The sequence below is a fragment of the Sminthopsis crassicaudata genome, chromosome 4 (assembly GCF_048593235.1).
Source record: "Sminthopsis crassicaudata isolate SCR6 chromosome 4, ASM4859323v1, whole genome shotgun sequence".
Lineage (NCBI taxonomy): Eukaryota > Metazoa > Chordata > Mammalia > Dasyuromorphia > Dasyuridae > Sminthopsis > Sminthopsis crassicaudata.
In genome coordinates this window covers 31729374-31748733 of record NC_133620.1, presented here as the reverse complement: position 1 = coordinate 31748733, position 19360 = coordinate 31729374, and the positions used below count along the sequence as shown (strand labels likewise).

Genomic DNA, 19360 nt, shown 5'->3' with positions numbered 1-19360 from the left:
TTTGCAATCTGGAAGTTGTTTTTCTTCTTTTCATAATTTCTTTGATCGTCTAAATTTGTCATTTTTCCAAAAGAGTTTTGTTACTATTTTATAAAGCTCTGCAAAGTATCTTGTTGGTAATTTGATTGGTATAACATTAAAAACGTAAAATAACTTGAATGGTATCATCATTTTTATAACTTATAATAATTTTATAATATTGGCACAGAATAGCCAAAAGTACCAAATATTGCTCCAGCTATTTAAAATTATTTATTTCTTTAAGGATCATTTTATAATTGAATCTATACCAGTTTTTTGTGTGATTTGGGATGTTGATTCCCAGATATTTCATGAACTTTGCAGTTATTTGAAAATGGAGTTCCCTTTTAATTATTTCTTCTGTGTTTTCTTGTTATATAGAGATGCTTTTGAGAACTTACTTTGTAGCTTGCAAATTTGCTGAAATTACTGTCTCAAAATCTTTGCTGATTACGTAGAATTTTTCAAGTAAGCTATCTGTTGTAGCAGCAGAGGTAATTTTATCACCTTTATTCTTTTAATTTCTTTCTCTTACTGCTTTTGGTAGAATTTTCAGAACTATATCAAATAATAGGGGGAGAATAGGCATCCTAGTTTCTCTTCCCTGCTTACTGGGAAAGATTCTAGTATATTTCAGATGTATGTGATGCTCATGTTTGGTTTTAGATAGATACTTTTTATTACATTTTAAAAGATTATTTCTTTACTTTGTGTGAATTTTTTTTCAACACAAAAAACTTTATTCAAGGGGTTTTTTTTTGTTTGTTTTTTTGTTTTCCTGCACCTATTAAAATAATCTTGTAGCTTTGGGTATTTTAGATTTTATTATTTTATTATGTTGCTTTTTCCTAATGTTAAATGACTCCTAATTTCCAAATTTAGATGGTGGTACCCTCAATAGTAACAGGAAAGTTAAGAAAAGGGCACTTGGTGAAATAAAGATTAAAGAAAGAAGTCACCAATTTTGCTGAGCTTTCCCAACCCCCCTATTTAAACAACTTTAAAAAGTGCATCAGATTGAATTATGACAACAAGAAGTCATAGTAAGAAATTTTTCCAGTCCCAGGAAGATTAGAAAGACAGAGAGGACTGCAGACAATGGAGTGAAGTCTTCCAGGAACACTCTGATAAAATTGACCCTGAATGGGGCCTTCAGTAGGTGATAGCACCAGGAGTGTCCAGTGTATAGGGATAGTAAAGGCACTGACCACCTGGTCAGAAAAAAATTCCAGGGGACCCCTTGTGACAGCACTGGGTGTAGGATCAGGAGCTCTTTGGTAGCTTTGTTGCCCGTTACTCATTCCAGTGAGGAAAGAAGCAGTTGTGGTTGTAAGGGAGCAGGAACCCTTTCTAGATAAGGACCAGAGCACAGGCCAGAAGGACAGTGACTAATATTCTTCTTCTGATCACACCCCCTTGGAAGTACCAAAAAACTTATAGGCCCTAAGACCTAACTTGGAAAGCAACAAAAAGACATAAAAGCCAGACATTTCTTCCATTCCCACTCCCCATCTCCAAAGATAGGCAGAAACCAATTCTAACATATTGATCAAAGTGAAGAAATAAGCTGAGAAAATGAATATCACCACCAAAAAGTAATGTGACCACAAAAAGCTACTTAGGTGACAAGGAAGATCAAGACACAAATTTAGAAGAAGAAAATGACTTGAAGATATCTGTAAGCAAGTTGTATTTTTGGGGGGTTGTTTTTTGAGACAGTTGAGACTTGTCTGCATCACATAGCTAGTTAAACATCTGAGGTTGGATTTGAACTCAGGTCCTCCTGATTCCAGGACTCTATCCATTGTATCACCAGCTGCCCCTTCAAGCAAAGTCTTAAAGAAAAATGCAAACTTAACACAAGAATTTCTAGAAAAATCTAAAGATATTTTTAAAAGGAAAAAACAATTTAAATGAAATAAATTGTAGAAGAAAAATAAATGACCATGTAAATATCTATGTTAGTTTGATAGGCAGTTTGAGGGTTCTGGAAAAATTTAGTATAGAAGGTGATGCGTGAGCTGAATCTTGAAGGAATTAAAGAATTCTTTCAGATGAAAGTGAAGGGGGAGTAAACTCCAGGCATGGAGGACAGATGTTGCAAAAAATGGAAGAAGTACTTTGGGAGAAGGTTAGTTTGCCTTCACCATAGAATGCAGAAAGGGGATTATTTGTTTTGTTTTGTTTTTCTAGAAGCAATAGGAAGCTTCTGGAATTTATTGAATTAGACAGTCATGTTCAAACCTGCACTTGAGGAAAATCACTGTCAACTCTGGAAAATAGTCTAAGGAAGGAGAGACTTGAGGTTGGGAGATCATATAGGAGATCATTGAAGCAGTTCAGGACTCTTCACTACACAGCGAGTTACCTCTAGAAGTTGAGAGAGAAAAATCACCTTTTGTTGATTGATTCCTTTCTTCTCCAGGCTTCTGTGCTTACCATATCCCAGAAGCCTCCTCATCTTGTATGATCCCTTTCCTCTGATTGGTCAGCCACTCCTGCAGCCACCATTTTAAGGAAGGGCCTTAGCTAGTTACGTTGCTTCTGGCACTGCTTTCTGGGCTGTGCTCCTGCCTTTTTCCTCCATCATACTGTCTTGTGAAAACTTGTAGTGCTCTGGTTGAAGTAGGTTGTGGTCCCTTTAAGAAACTGTATTTTGTATTGATTTGTGACTCCTTTCAGATTATTTCCAGCCCCTCCTGGCTGATACATTATCAGTTCAGGAAACCAGGGCCTTTGATTCACAAATCCTGGTCAAAATTATCCCTTTGAATTCCAATAGGAGATCTGGGCTTGTTCCAGCTCCCATTCTGATGATCTGCTCACTTTTCCCAAACCTCACCAAGACAAGCAATATAATGAGCTTCCATCAACTAAAGTCTTTGCAGATGGATCTTGGCACACCCTTCACTACTAGGTCTTTCTGCCCACTGAGAACTGCATTCTCAGTGTAAAACTACATTTTCCATAGATCTGCCCACTGTAATAATATTCTTTTCCAGTGCCATCTTCTCTTTATCCTCATGTATTTCCCTAACCAGACTTAATGTTTCCAATCCCCATAATAAACCTCTTTTATCAATCTAGGTTTTGGGGTCTGTAAATTCCTTTTACTGGGAACTTCTGTGCCACCAGAAGGGAGTCCCCAAAACTCTCTACCCTTGCGCCAAAACTTACCCTGAACCCCCCGAACCTGCCACTAGACCTCATTTAACTCCCTGACCCCCAGAAACCCTAACTTCATTTGGGTTCCCCAAATTTAAACCTCATCATGGTTGGATTGGGTTATAGAGGAAAAACTCACTGTCAGACCTTGAAACAATTTCCTTATTCTAGAGTTTCCTAGGTCATTGAACATAGTTTTAATATCCCCATTTAATTTTGTACACATCTTAATGTTTCATTTTGATATTTTTATATCTGCATGTATCTTGTCTTCTCCAAAGAATATGAGCTGCTTGAAGATAGGGACAATTTAGTTTTTTGTCTTTGTATCACCAACATTTCACATAAAGCCTGAAACATTATTTTATTGATTAGTTGATTATGTTGCTTTCCTATTTCTTAATTCCTGTGTATTAAATGTTATTGTCAGAGGGACTTCAGGATTTTCTAAAAAAAAATTTCTTATTATTATTTAGCACAAAATCAGTTTAATAGCATGAAATATGTGCTTGTCATTTTATGCCTTATCCTGCAAAGGTACTCAAATTGAAGCAGGTTGTGGCCCCTTTAAGAAACTATACCTTTTTGATTCCCAGCCCCTCCCTAGCTGATGCATTATCAATTCAAGAAACTAGGACCTTTGATTCACAAATCCTGGTCAAAAGCACCCTTTTGAATTCCAGTAGAAGATCTGGGCCTGTCCCAGCCCCCACTGGATCTGAGCCAACTTGGGACTCCACCCATGTGAGCTAAATCTCTCATTAGAAAAGAGCCAAGCTGGAGTCATCTCTTTGCAGAGGGTCGAAACATGCCAGCACCATGCCTGGCACCAAGGACTCTCTGCCCACTGGAATACTGTTTCCAGTGCCCTCTTCTCTTTGCTTAACACTTTTTACTAACTAGACTTTAATCTTACTTCCAAACTCATAATAAACCTCTTTTTTCAATCTAGGTTTGTGGGCCTGTAAATTCCTTTACAGGGGACTCTTGCGTCGCTACTAGACCTCATTTAACTCCCTATCCTTGCGCCAAATCCATAGAGGTTGCAGGGGAGCTCTATTTGACTCCTTGTACCCTGAACCTGCTACTAGACCTCAATTAAACCCTAATTTCATTTAGGTACCCCAAATCTATGCCTCATCAAAATGAAAATGTGGCCATTAAAAATCCCGGCAAACCAGGTACAGATTACTAGTTTTATAAGAAAATAATTTCACACGATGCAGAAATAATTGTCCTTTATGCTCTTCCCTCCCTCTTAGGGCGATTTTGTGTGCCAGGTCTCGTTATTTTGCAGCAATGCTGAGTGGGTGTTGGGCTGAAAGCTCCCAAGAGCACATCACTCTTCAAGGGTAAGCATCATTTTTGCAGGTCAAATGGGAATAGCGTTGGCAGTTTGACTGCAAATCATTGCAGATAATGCTGCATACAAAGCACTTTTTATGAGTTCCTTTTGACAGAATGTTCAGTGTAAAAAGGTATTTCACGTAGTAGAGTTTTGCAGCATTGAGTACTTGTTTTACTATTTGCAGTAAATAGTAGGTAGTTCCCATAAATAAAGGTTTGGCCCAAATACATGTGTATGCCCATACAACACACTATAGAAATCTGAGGGTGTTTGATATAATTTTACATTTTGATATATATGCTTCTAAGATGACATCCTTGTCTGCCTTCTAGAATTGTTTTGAATTTCCTATTCCACACACTTAACATAGATTTTTAGATTATTATACCCTTCTAGCCTTTGCTAAAATTGATTTAATACCTTGGAATGCCATTTGTAAAAGTTTAAAGTATTATTCTTACATAAGGATAAGTGCTGTGCTAAGCCCTGGGGATATGTTGAAATGCAAAACACAATCTCTACCCTCAAGTTACTTATAACCTATACAAAGCAAACTGTGTAATATCCCAGGAAATTAAATTGGGTAGAGTTGGGAGACATAGGGTCTTGTGTAAGGGACAGAAAAGAGGCCAGTGTTACGGTTCACACTGCACATGATGATGGGGGGAGAAGGGAATTGTAATGTGTAAGAAGATTGGAAAGATTCGAGGGGCCAGATTATGAATTGCTTTGAATGCCAAACAGGATCTTACATTTGATCCTAGAGGTAATAAAGAGCCACTGAAGGTTATTGGTAGGAGGTTAACAAGGTTAGATCTGTACTTTAGGAATATTGTTTTGAAAGTTGAATGAAAGTGGACTGAAGTGAGGAAAGATTTGTAACTGAGACCAGCCAGCAGATTATTGCAATGCTGCAGACATGAGGTGATGAAGACTTGAGGGCAGTGTCAGAGATGAGGAAGTGTTTAAGACTGGTAATATAAAGATAAAACTGACAGACCTTGGCAGTAGATTGGATATGGGATGAAATAGAATGAAGAATTGAAAATGATCCTGAGCTTGGGAGACTGGGAAGATGGCAATATCTTTGACCCGTTAATAGAAAAGTTAGGAAGAAGGGAGGGTTTATGGGGGAAAATAATAAATTTGGTTTCAGATATTTTGAATTTAGGATGTCTACGAGATATCCAGTTTAAGATGTCCAATAGGCAGTTGGAACTGACTGGACATGACCAGAGGAATTAGGAATGGAAAAATCAATCTGAGAATTGCCTTTGTAGCGATGCTTGTTGAAAATGTGGGTCTGGAGATCACAAGTGAAAGAGCATAAAAGAAGAGAAAATGGCCTAGGACAGAGCCTGGTGGGGCATTCACAGGCCTGAGAAGGAGTGGATAAGACAGCAGGAGATCCAGGAGAGTCTAATTTAGGAAAACCCATCAAGAAAGGTGATCTACAAATCAAAGGCCAGAGAGGTCTAGAAGGATAACAATTAAGAAAAGGTCTTTAGATTTGGCCATTGAAAAGTCTCCATTAACTTTTTAGAGGAAGTTCCTTTGAATGATGAGGTTGGGAGCCAGACTAGAGAGAGTTAAAGAGAGTAAGAAGAAAGGAAATAGAGATAGTTGTTGTGGGAGTATAGTCACAAAAGGAAAGTGAGATGGATGATAACTAGCAAGAAGAGACACATTAAGTGAGGGTATTTTTGAGGATTTGGATACATGAGCCTTTTGGAGTAGTAGCAAAGAAACCATTAGACACAGAGTTAAGGTAAGGGAGAGTCGAGATAATAGAGTGGAGCAGTCTGCTGGAGAAGACATATTGAATGGAAATTACATACATTGGTGTATGTGATATTTTCCTATTGTCTCCCTCATTACCAAGAGGAGAAAGTTGTTTGATAGTGTGAAGATTGTTTAGATGACTGGTCTATCAAATAATTACCATATTTTGTTGAGATAAATAATTTAATAGCTATTTGTCTATAGGTTTATAAGTCCTTAGCTTCTGGGAAGCTTCGGTGAGGCACATAATTACTTGAATATCTAGCACTATATCTGTTTTCTTCAGAGCACTGTATAGGGGCTTTTCATATCTAAGTGTCTGTAATTCATTTAATATAAGCTGTTTTAATCTTTCTATTATGGCTAGTTAAGGGTTGTTTCAGTATTGAAGAGGTAGATAGTTCTTTGTCAGTAGGTATTAACATGGTAGGCATTCATGGTTTTCTATAAAGTACAGATGACTTACTCTGTAATAATGAAAATGCAGCTTAGTGAAACATCTGTTAAGACAGCAGGGAAACTATTTCTTGCTGTTTTTATAGCTATCCAGTGTATTAATACATAGAGTGAACTGTCTGTTGATTTTGCTCCTCACTGTGCTAAAATCATGTTTTTCTTTGTTTAGTCATCATTATCTGTTGCTTAAGCTTGAGTCTCTTTAAAGAATCTGTTCTCTAAGTTGTATGCCTCATTCTCATTAACCGTAATAGGAACAAGTCCTTAAGATCTAAAAGAAGCTAATTTGTAATGTTCTTTATTAGTAATTATTTTGACATTTTATGCAGAAAACACAACTACATCTTAATAGATCTGACTTTTTTATTTAGCTATTATAAAGATGGTGATAATTTTTAATTATTGCATAGTTGTAAGAAAGATGATTCTTTTGTCTGGTTCTACAAATCTAGCATTCTATATATTTTCTCTTTTTTTCTTATAGTTTGGGAAAGTACTTACCAGACCATTGATTTATTCATTCCTTTATTACTCAGAAATATTTGTTGAGTATTAATAAGAACAATAGTAACAGGAGACATTTTTATCTAAAATAAAATTACGATTTGTAAAGCCATTTTGTAATTGGTAAAGCATTATGAAACATCTCCTTTGATTCTGAAAACAACCCTGTGAATTAGGTCCTACAGATGTTGTTAGTCCCATTTTGTAAGTGAGAAGACTAAGGCTCAAATGAGGTAAATGACTAGCATCATATACTCAGGGCTTCTGGAACTGTTTCTACCCATGACCCTTTATACTTGAGGCATTGTGTGTGACCCCATTTATGTAGGGTATAAGGTAAGTCTACAAGTCAAACATTTACCAGTAATAAATAATACTTTCACAGCCCCCACATTCAGTTACAAGACCTCATAGCAGGTTGTGACCCATAGCTTTAAAAAGCTGGGCTATACAGGATCTGAATCCAGGTCTTCCTTATGCTAATAAGCCAAGCATTCTGGGTACTGTATCATATTGTACATAAAGGAAAGTGCATTACTCCATACTGTTAATTAATTAACAAGCATTTATTAAGTACCTACTATTTGCCATATCCTGGGCTTGACACTAGGATACACTAGGATATAATAATAATTATAATAGTGTCTCCACTTTTTCTTCTTTCACAATCTTTTAAACCATCTCCAGTCTGGCTTCTGACATCATTCAGCTGAGACTGCTTTCTCCACAATCCTCCTATCTGCAAAACACTTGCGCAAATTACCTGAGCAACTGTTAGGTACTAGGTCTGATGGTTCAGCAGCCTGATGGTAGTCAGCCCCCTAACAGTGGTGTTGTGTTTTCACACTGGTGTCCTATAATCTTCATTGCTTTCCAGTATTTCTTACCAATGACAGTTTGTTAATCATTCATGAAAGGGGGATAAGTTGCTTTCATTGTTAAAGTTTTGGGAAACTTGGCAGTTAATATGAGAATACTTAAATATCGCTCTGACTTTTTGTGTCATAGAAAGGGGAGCGTCAGGTATAGACAACATGATTCAAACATATCTAACAGTTGAGATAACTGCTGAAATGTGTTATTTAAAGTAATTATTGCCACTCTTTGCAGATGACATGATGGTATACTTAGAGAACCCCAAAGACTGCTAAAAAGCTATTTGAAATAATTCAGAATTTTAGCAAAGTTGCAGGATACAAAATAAATCCACATAAATCCTCAGCATTTGTATATATCACCAACAAAATGCAACAGCAAGAGATACAAAGAGAAATTCCATTCTAAACAAATGTTGAGAGTATAAAATATTTGGGAATCCATCTACCAAACAATAGTCAGGAATTATATGAGAAAAATTACGAAACACTTGCCACAAAAAAAAAAGTCAGATTTAAATAATTGGAAAGACATTCAGTGCTCTTGGATAGGCCGAGCGAATATAATAAAGATGACAATACTCCCCAAACTAATCTATTTATTTAGTGCTATACCAGTCAGACTCCCAAGAAACTATTTTAATGACCTAGAAAAAATAACAACAAAATTCATATGGAAGAATAAAAGGTCGAGAATTGCAAGGGAATTAATGAAAAAAAAAGTCAGATGAAGGTGGTCTAGGTGTACCTGATCTAAAGCTATATTATATAGCAGCAGTCACCAAAACCATTTGGTATTGGCTAAGAAATAGATTGATCCAGTTGATCAGTGGAACAGATTAGATACAAAGGACAAAAAAGGGTACATCTATAGCAATCTAGTCTTTGACAAACCCAAAGATACCAACATTAGGGATAAAAATTCATTATTTGGAAAAAACTGTTGGGAAAACTGGAAATTAGTATGGCAGAAATTAGATATGGATCCACACTTAACACCATATACCAAGATAAGATCAAAATGGGTCCATGATTTAGGCATAAAGAATGAGATCATAAATAGATTAGAGGAGCAGAGAATAGTCTACCTCTCAGACCTGTGGAGGAGGAAGGAATTTATGACCAGAGGAGAACTAGAGATCATTATTGATCACAAAATAGAAGATTTTGATTACATCAAACTAAAAAGTTTCTGTACAAACAATACTAATGCAAACAAGATTAGAAGGGAAGTAACAAATTGGGAAAATATTTTTAAAGTTAAAGTTTCTGATAAAGGTCTCATTTCCAAAATATATAGAGAACTGACCCTAATTTATAAGAAACCGAACCATTCTCCAATTGATAAATGGTCAAAGAACAGACAATTCTCAGATGATGAAATTGAAATTATATCCACTCATATGAAAGAGTGTTCCAAATCACTACTGATCAGAGAAATGCAAATTAAGACAACTCTGAGATACCACTACACACCTGTCAGATTGGCTAAGATGACAGGAACAAATAATGATGAATGTTGGAGGGGATGTGGGAAAACTGGGACACTGATGCATTGTTGGTGGAGTTGTGAAAGAATCCAATCATTCTGGAGAGCAATTTGGAACTATGCCCAAAAAGTTATCAAACTGTGCATACCCTTTGATCCAGCATTACTACTATTGGGCTTATATCCCAAAGAAATACTGAGGAGGGGAAAGGGACCTGTATGTGCCAAAATGTTTGTGGCAGCCCTTTTTGTAGTGGCCAGAAACTGGAAGATGAATAGATGCCCATCAATTGGAGAATGGTTGGGTAAATTATGTTATATGAAGGTTATGGAATATTATTGCTCTGTAAGAAATGACCAGCAGGAGGAATACAGAGAGGCTTGGAGAGACTTACATCAACTAATGCTGAGTGAAATGAGCAGAACCAGAAGATCACTGTACACTTCAACAACAATACTATATGAGGATGTATTCTGATGGAAGTGGATATCTTCAACATAAAGAAGATCCAACTCACTTCCAGTTGATCAATGATAGAAACAACTACACCCAGAGAAGGAACACTGGGAAGTGAATGTAAACTGTTAACACTACTGTCTATCTACCCAGGTTACTTATACCTTTGGAATCTAATACTTAATGTGCAACAAGAAAATGGGATTTACACACATATATTGTATTTAGGTTATATTGTAACACATGTAAAATGTATGGGATTGCCTGTCATCAAGGGGAGGGAGTAGAGGGAGGGAGGGGATAATTTGGAAAAATGAATATAAGGAATAATGTTATAAAAAAAATTACTCGTGCATATATACTGTCAAAAAAATTTATAAATAAAATTTAAAAAATAAAAATAAAAATAAAGTAATTATTGCCAACATTGCACAATGTCATACAGTACTAAAATTTGAGTAAAGAGGTTCTTTCTTTGTCTTTTACTTTATACTTTGTTTTTGTACACCATATGTATTGCAAAATAGTCACACAAAATGTATTGTACAACTAATATTTATCATTATTCAATGAAATCAGTATCTTCATTTATAAAAAACAAAAACAAAAAACTCGCAACGATATCAGAAGAATTCCTATTTCTAGGAAGTCCTAGGAAGCCAGGTAACTCCACTTGCAAGAGTAGTCAAATTCTAGGGAGGAGATACTTGAGCTTACTGCTATGTCTTATTGTAGGGTTAAAGGTCAATAAAAATGTAAAAGACTTTAGGTAATTTGTAAAATCTGCTTTATTTTACACGTCACAGAATTTTTCAAATATCTTACACTGTACCTCATATGTCACTTATTTCTTATAGATTATCACTTATTAAAGCCATGCAAAAATACTTAGTTTTAAGAAAGAGTTGAATCATATATGTTATATTAGCTTTTAGTTTTTTACAGATATAGTTTAGATCAAAATATTGGAGAAAAAGGAAGTATGATGAAAACTATGTTATATGATTTCATTTGCACTTAGTGTTAGTGAACATAAAAGTCAGTGTTTTGCGGGGAGGAAATTCTTGTGAATAAAGGCATAAAGGCAACAAAGCTGAAAAAGTGTCTTTCATCTCTCTATCCTGAAGATAACACCTGAAGATCCCAGGTTTTTTTCTTACTAAGAAAGGTCAATTTAAAGAGATTGGGGCTGTTTCAACATTGGATCTGCCATTTCACAAAAAAACTTTTCTTAAAGTTTCAAATAAAGTTGCTTATTTGATTTCCAGACAAACCCCCCCCCCCCCCGGAAAAAAAAAAACACACACAAAAAAAGTGGTATATAGTAGGAATGATTGAACTGATTTGTTGTCTAGAATAGAGGAGAAAAAAAATTAATAGATGATGCAGTATTTCCTAGAGTATTAGAATTTCTTTGAATTTTGAAATTTCAAATAGGTAATAGAGAAATTGGCAGTTCTTTTCAGTGGGCAACTGGATGAAATGGTAGGCTTATTTCAGTGTAGCCAACTCATTTTTGTTCACTATATACATTCTTTTTTTTTTATATGTTACTTTAATATAAGTTTTTTTTATTAATTTTATAATTATACATTTTTGATAGTATATATGCATGAGTAATTTTTTTTATAACATTTATTTATTTTTCTAGATTTTCCCCTCCCTCCCTCTACTCCTTCCCCTAGATGACAGGCATTCTCATACATTTTACATGTGTTACAGTATAACCTAGATATAATATATGTGTGTAAATCCAATTTTCTTGTTGCACATTAAGTATTGGATTCCGAAAGTATAAGTAACCTGAGTAGATAGACAGTAGTGCTAATATTTTACATTCAATTCCTTCTCTGGGTGTAGTTGTTTCTGTCCATCATTGATCAGCTGGAGGGGAGTTGGATCTTCTTTATGTTGAAGATATCCACTTCCATCAGAATACATCTTTATACAGTATTGTTGTTGAAGTGTACACTATATGCATTCTTATGCCATCAAATTAAAATTCTTTTTTTCTGAGTTCCTTTTGGAAAGAACAAAAACCATCAACATTTTGGAAATTGTAAGAAAAATTTTTTGAATTTGCCAAACAGAGCTCTGACTGGAAAGAAGAGTTTCCTACATTTTTACAGAGATGGAGCTACTGCGATGCTTAGTAATACATTTGTTTTTGCTACTTCAGTGAAAAAGGAAACTCCTCACATCACCATCTCTCATTGCTCCAGACGTGAAGTGGAAACAAAGATTTTTCTAACAACTTTGAACATTTTGTCAGTAGACGTGAAGTTCATCAACTTTATTAGAAGCAAGTTTTAAAGAATAGGAGCAAAATATAGTATTTCTCTACCACACAGATATTTGATAGGTTTCAACAGAATAAGTCTTGGAGTGCTTGTTGCCCTAAGGAGAGAAGTTTCCTTTTTTTTTTTTTTTTTTTTTTTTTTAAAGAAAACCCCCCCACACTTTTAAAGTACTTAAGGATTTTATTAATTGGTTGACTTACTTAGAGAATATGTGAAATAAATGTTTCAGTTAAGCATCTTAAAATCATCAATTGTGGATGCAGCTGAAAAATTAAAATCTTTGTTGGCTAAGGTAACTATTATGGAAAAAGAGACTAGAAGCCAATGTCCTTATAAAATTTCAAAAACTGGAGAAAGAGTTTTTTACCAAGATGGATTTGAAATATAAAATTCTTTTGCCTATTTTTTGGAAAAGTAAAATCCAGATATATCTGGAAGTAGTTTAGAACTCTTTTGAAAATTTTTTATTTTGATTGCATTAAAATTTAATCATGAATTTGCAATTCTTTTCTTTCTGATATAAACTGTGTTGATGTTAACTTTTGTAAAGATGAGCTCATTACTTTTGGAACAAAAAATTATATTTGGAGCTTAACTCAACCAGATTTGGAGAATTCTAATGTTCCTTAGGAGAACTCTATACTCACCTTTTGAATTGGGCCATGACAGCTTTAATTAGTCATTTGCAACAACATATCTTTGCTAATTGGAATTTTCAGTACTTGTAACCATAAAAAATCAAAATCATTTGTATGTCCAACATGACATTCATGTTGCCTTGTTAAAGACCACCCCAAAAAGTTTAATGTCCTTATTCAAACTAAACATTTCACAGATATCTTTTAAAAAATTAATTTTAAAATGTCCATATTTCAAATACATTGTCTTATATAATACATTAATAAAGAAGCACATATATCATTATTATTATCACAAATATTTAAAAATATTTTGATAACTTCTAATATAATGGAGTCATTTAAATAGGTCCATGACATTAAAAAGGATTAAAGATCTCTGCTGTATTCTCTTTCATTTGGTGATCTCATCAGTTTTTATCTTAACAGTTCAGTTATTTTCTCTATGGAGAAGATTTAAAGATATATATTCAGGCTTAGTCTCTCTCCTGAGCTGCAATCCTACATCATCCATTCTGTTTTCTGCTGATCTTATCTCTTTTTCAGTTTTACCCTTTAAGAAGGGTCCTGGCAAACTTGAATATGTACAGAGGAAGATGACTAGGATATTGAAGGGCCTAGAAGTTATGTTATTTAAAAGAACCATTTGTTTAGACTGAATAAGGGAAAACCAAAATTGAGAACATGAAAACCAAGCCTAATGTTCTTTGTTCTTGTAGACCACATTAGAGTCAGTGGACAGAAGTGGGGGAAAAAAATTCAGCTTTACATAGGGAGGAACTTTATAAAGAATAAAGCTGTTGCCCCCCTGAACATTTTAAAACCATCACTGGAGGGTCATTTGTGAAGGAGGATTTAAAAGCTGTATTATAATACATGATCTCTAAAGTCTATTCTTTTTTGTTACATAGATGGTCATGCATCATAGCATTTCCAGGGTGCCTGAAACCTCAGAGGTCACCACAGTTAGCCCATATCTAAGCAAAATCCTCTCTTTGTCTTTCATGTAGCCTCTGCTTTGTAGCTTGAAGGAGCAGGAGTTCACTGAACTCCCAACATGGCCCATTCTACTTTTGGAGAGCTCTAATTGTTAGAAAGCTTTTCCTCCTCCCCAATCTAAAGCTCCTTTTCTGCAATTTCTACCAATTTCTCTGAAGTCAAACAGAACAACCTTGTTCCTCCTCTAAGTGACTGCCCTCCAGATACTTGAAGAAAGCTATCAGATGTGTCCTGGTCTTCTCTTGTCAAGGCTAACCATCCCTACCTCCTTTGACAGCCTCAAAAGACATAACGTAAAGCACTTTGCAAACCAGAAGATTTGTTAGCTATTGTATTAACTATTACATGTCTTGATCTTTGGCTCTTTTACCCTCTGCTTGCCCTTGAGCCTTATTTGTGGCCAAAGAAAAAAAATCACCAATGTTCTTTCTGGCCAAGGAATTTTTTTGCTTCGATTTTTTTTTTTCCCTCTTAAATTTTGATAATTTGTGTTTATTTAATCCTATGCTTAAATGTGTTTTTTATTGTGCATATGCATATATATGTATATGTGAAATGTGATAGTTTAATCTATAAATGTAGAAATTAATACTTTAAAAATATTAGCAAAAAATTTAAGGGAAGAAAAAAATTTTATCTAAAGGGGGTCATCCTTTGATTTCATAATGTGTAAATTAATATATTTATACCTTTATATAATACAGGATTATCTATAAATTCTTCATAGAAAATCCAACCTGTATTATAGTCTTTCCTTATGTTCATTAATAACAGTTTAACAGCTGTCATTTCTAAGTGCTTAATAATTATTGTATGATTTGATCATTTTCAATTATATTTTATGACATTTTATTAAGAGCATTACACATAATAGTAGTGGTTTTTTAAGTTTAGTGGTTTATATACCTGTATATAACAATAATGATTATTATATAATGAGGGTTTTTTTGTATTGTTCTTGTGAATATTTGGGAATTTGAACTACTAGAACTTTACCTCATTATTATATTTCACATAAAGAAAAAGTTTTAGTTAAATATTATTTCAAATACTTCAAGAATATGGTAATAAAATGTAAGAAAATTATCCTGCATATGTGCTAATAGCACTTATATTTTTTTCAGTATAAAACCAGTAGAAATGAATGTTATGATGCATTTTATATATGGAGGGACACTGGACTTGCCAAATAAAACTAATGCAGGGTATGTATTATTTTTGCTTACATTGATTCTTTGTTTCTATCTTAATTAAATATGTGTTAGGAGACTAATGAAACATCAGTTATTTTTGTTTTATAAACATCAGTTTTAGTGTTTTAAAAAAATATTCAAAGTGTATTTTTAAAGATATAGAAATAATGCTACTTTGCTTATTTGTTTAGTAGAAATGTTAGTCTAGTTGTATGGATTAATCTTTAGCAAAGTTTTTGTATCTGTAAGAAACTTTTCACAGTAGGATAATTTTCAAGGTCTTAACATATGTGTAGTTTTAATTTATGTTAAACTTTTAGTGAATTTTGAATTATAATGTCAGGATTTGTGTTGTTTGAGATCCTACCTTTATTGGAGAAAAAATTCACGTAGATTAAATTCATTTGATAACATTGGAATTAAGACTTCATATCAGTAAAGCATTTTTTTATATTGCACAATGTCAATTTAATAAACTGCTTACCTAATTTATTAAAAAGCTAATAAATTAAAGTTCTACCCTTCCTTAATCTGTTTTTTTTTTTTTTTTGAGAGCTTGGCTTTTTTATTTGTTTGCCTACTCCAAAAGAATAAAAATGCGAACTTCATCTCCTAAAATTAATTTTTCCTTTGGTATTATTTTATTACCTTTATTAATATAATCTACTGAAGTATATGAAAATTTCATTTTGTTCGAAATCAGATGTCCTGCATATTATTAGTGATTTATGTAGAATCTTGTGCTAGATATTGGGAGAGAGAGCACTTTAGATAAGACACAGTCCCTTATGTCATGGAGCTTACATTTTAAAAGAAATATGACACAACTGACTTAAAATAAAAACAATAAGAATAATGAGAGGAATAAGCCAAGTGTTATGTGAAGTCAGTGGAAGAGAAAAGGTGTTAGCAATGAAGGATCTCAGGAAAGGTGTCAGGCAGGTTGCTTATTCAGTGTTTTTTTAATTGTTATAATTATGGTAACTATTTCTATAGCTTAAATATAGTACTTTTCCTTTAGTTCCCTTGAAAAATTATCACAGTAAAGGTAATCTTCAGGTTTTGATATTTGATATAACCTATCAGGTATTGATAGGTTAAAATAAAAATGATAATCTAAGAAGTAGGCTCAGATTCATATTTTTTCATATAGCAATATAAATATAGATTACAGCAATGTCTGTTAATATTAATATTTGTATAAGGTAGATCATAATATTTTTTCTGCTAAAATAAACAGCCAGTATTTTATAATTAAAAGCTGTAGTTGATTTTTTAAAAATCTGTTTTCCCTTTGGTGTTTAAAAAAAGAACAAACTGGTATTTCTTGTGCCATTGAAGAACTTTGCAATCATCTCTGTTTTTCTAGATGATCTTGGCTTCTCAGCCCAGTAAGATGATTTGTAAGCAGGAAGAGTTAATTTGCAATTGTAAATTGTAATCATTGAATCCCAGAGTTGAGTTAAGTTTTTACTGAGATGATCTTTTTTTCTCTCCAATTAAATTGACTGTTCTCTTTAACTTCCACTAGACCATTAAGTTGAGTTGATTTTTGCTTCCCCTTATTTGATTCTATCCCCGTTGATCAGATAATTAATGTAGCACGCCCTTCGTTCAGATGGCATCCATCCATCCTTACTGACTTCTATGAAGAAATATGCATTTAGTTATTTAGAACAAAAAGAAATGTACTGTATTTGTTTTCTAAGTAAATTTTGTTTGTGATTACAAAAGTCAATTTGTCTGATATTGATTATTACTGTTTTTGCTTTAGTCAAATACTACACCTGGCAGATATGTATGGATTAGAAGGGTTAAAAGAAGTGACACTTTATATTCTTAAAAGAGACTATTGTAATTTCTTCCAGAAGGTATGTACCATCTCTATGAAATCTTATATCTTTTATATAGACCCAGATACCCAAATGATTTTGCATTCCAAGAGAAAATGATGTTCAACTCTTTACAATATTAAGATCATGCTGTTCTTAGGGAAAAGGTGATCCCAGTTGAGAAATCAATCAGCCTTAAGTATTTAGCAAGCATTAAGTTATACCATCATAAAACAAAGTACCTGAACCACTTTATCTCAGGGCCTTACCTAAATGCCTTCACAAGGCTGTGATTTAATGTTAAACTCTTTGCATTTATAGAAAGCTTATAGGAAATCTGTCAGTATTTCTTCATTTTTGGTTACTATGGTTGGAATTTTAGTTTGCACTATTATTTATCTAAGATCCATGCAATACAATGAATTATTCCCTTGCATTTAGTTTTGGGAAAATTTTTATTTTCACAAATGAATGTGTATGTTTTCTATTTGTCAGAAAACAAATCTATGTAACAAATTATTTCCCTTTTTGCATTAGAATTTTAGAGAAATTTTAGAACCAAATTCACTGTTCAGGTTAATATTCTCACTTAAAAAGCTTGAAAGCATTTACATATTCTTTTAGATTGCCTCTGTTCTATTTTTACATATCTTACTTTCCTTTTTAAATTTTTAACGGTATTTTATTTTCCCAAAGATATACAAAGATAATTTTCAATACTCATCTTTGAGTATATTGTAACATCTTGTGTTCCAAATTTTTCTCCCTCTTCTTATCCTTCCTTCTTCCCCAAGACAGCAAGCAGGCTAATGTAAGTTAAATGTATGCAATACTTCTAATCATATTTCCACATGCATCATGCTGAGCAGGAAAAAAAAATCAGATCAAAAGGCAAAAAAAAAAAAAAAACAAAAAAAACCCAGGCAAACAAACAACCACTACCACCACAAGGTGAAAATACTATGCTTTGATCTACATTGTCTTCATAGTTCTCTCTCTGGATGTAGATGGCACTTTTCATCACCAGTCTATTAGAACTGGCCTGAATCATCTCATTATTGAAAAGAGCCATGTCCATCAGAGTTGATCATCACATAATCCTGTTGTTCCCATGTATAATGATCTCCGGGTTCTGCTCAGTTCATGTAAGTTTCTCCAGACCTCTTTGAAATCATCCTGCTGATCATTTCGTTTTTGTTTTTGTTTTTTTTTTCCCCCTGAGGCTGGGGTTAAGTGACTTGCCCAGGGTCACACAGCTAGGAAGTGTAAAGTGTCTGAGACCAGATTTGAACTCTGGTCCTCCTGAATTCAGAGCTGGTGCTCTATCCACTGCGCCACCTAGCTGCCCCCTGCCCATCATTTCTTATAGAACAATAATATTCCGATGCATTCATATACCATAACTTATTCAGCCATTCCCCAACTAAGAGGCATCCACTCAGTTTCTTGCCACTCTAAAAAGAGCCACTATAAACATTTTTGCACATTTGGGTCCTTTTCCCTTTTTTATGATCTCTTTGGGATACAGACCCACTAGGGACTTTGCTGGATCAAAGGGTATGCACAGTTTGATAGTCCTTGGGGCCAGTTTCAAACTGCTCTCCAGAATGGCTGGATCAGTTCCCAACTCCACTAACAATGCATTAGTTAGTGTCCCAGTTTTCCCACATCCCTCCAACATTTATCATCATCTTTTCCTGTCATCTTAGGCAGTCTGAGAAGTGTAAAGTAGTACCTCAGAGTTGTTTTAATCACTGTGGTTTATTCTACCTACTTTAAATCATTTTGAAAGAAGACAGCATGTATATCTAATTGCTTACTCTTTTTGAGAGGAGGGGAGGGAAGGAGAAAATTTGGAAATCAAAATTTTTAAGAAATGAATATTTAAAATGGTCTTTACATGTAGTTGGAAAAAATAAAATACTATTTAAAGTGGAGGAAAAAATTTAAATGAATGTTAAAACAATTTATATGTAATTAGAAAAAATATTCGAAAAAATTGAAAAATTCAGCAGAGGGGAAAAGAAAGTAGACAGGATGCAAGCATTAAATATATGAACTTGTAAATAATTTCAAGTAGGTGGACATTTTAGTTGTCTTAAATATATAATCACAGTTTGAATCATTTCCAGGCATGTTGATTATTCATTTTGCAGTTGTTTTTTTGCCACAAAAATTTTAAATTCACTTACTTGTTTCCTAAGTGGAGGGAGAAAAGTATATATTTGGTCTGAAGGATTATTGTGGTCACAACATGACCCAATATCATAAAGAAATACTATATAAAAGAACTTGTAGTTG

The 19360-nt window shown here is 33.9% G+C and overlaps 1 protein-coding gene across 6 annotated transcripts in view; it reads left to right on the top strand.

Annotated features, from left to right (window-relative positions):
* BTBD8 (BTB domain containing 8) overlaps positions 1 to 19360 on the top strand; it is a 116311-nt gene that overhangs the window by 33182 nt on the left and 63769 nt on the right. For 5 of the 6 annotated variants that reach the window (XM_074266250.1, XM_074266248.1, XM_074266251.1 and 2 more), the window contains 3 exons: positions 4449 to 4538; positions 15159 to 15239; positions 17002 to 17098. In XM_074266250.1, the coding sequence (XP_074122351.1) occupies positions 4449 to 4538; positions 15159 to 15239; positions 17002 to 17098 (268 nt within the window). The remainder of the gene's footprint in view (positions 1 to 4448; positions 4539 to 15158; positions 15240 to 17001; positions 17099 to 19360) is intronic. The other variant, XM_074266249.1, reaches the window with a different exon arrangement.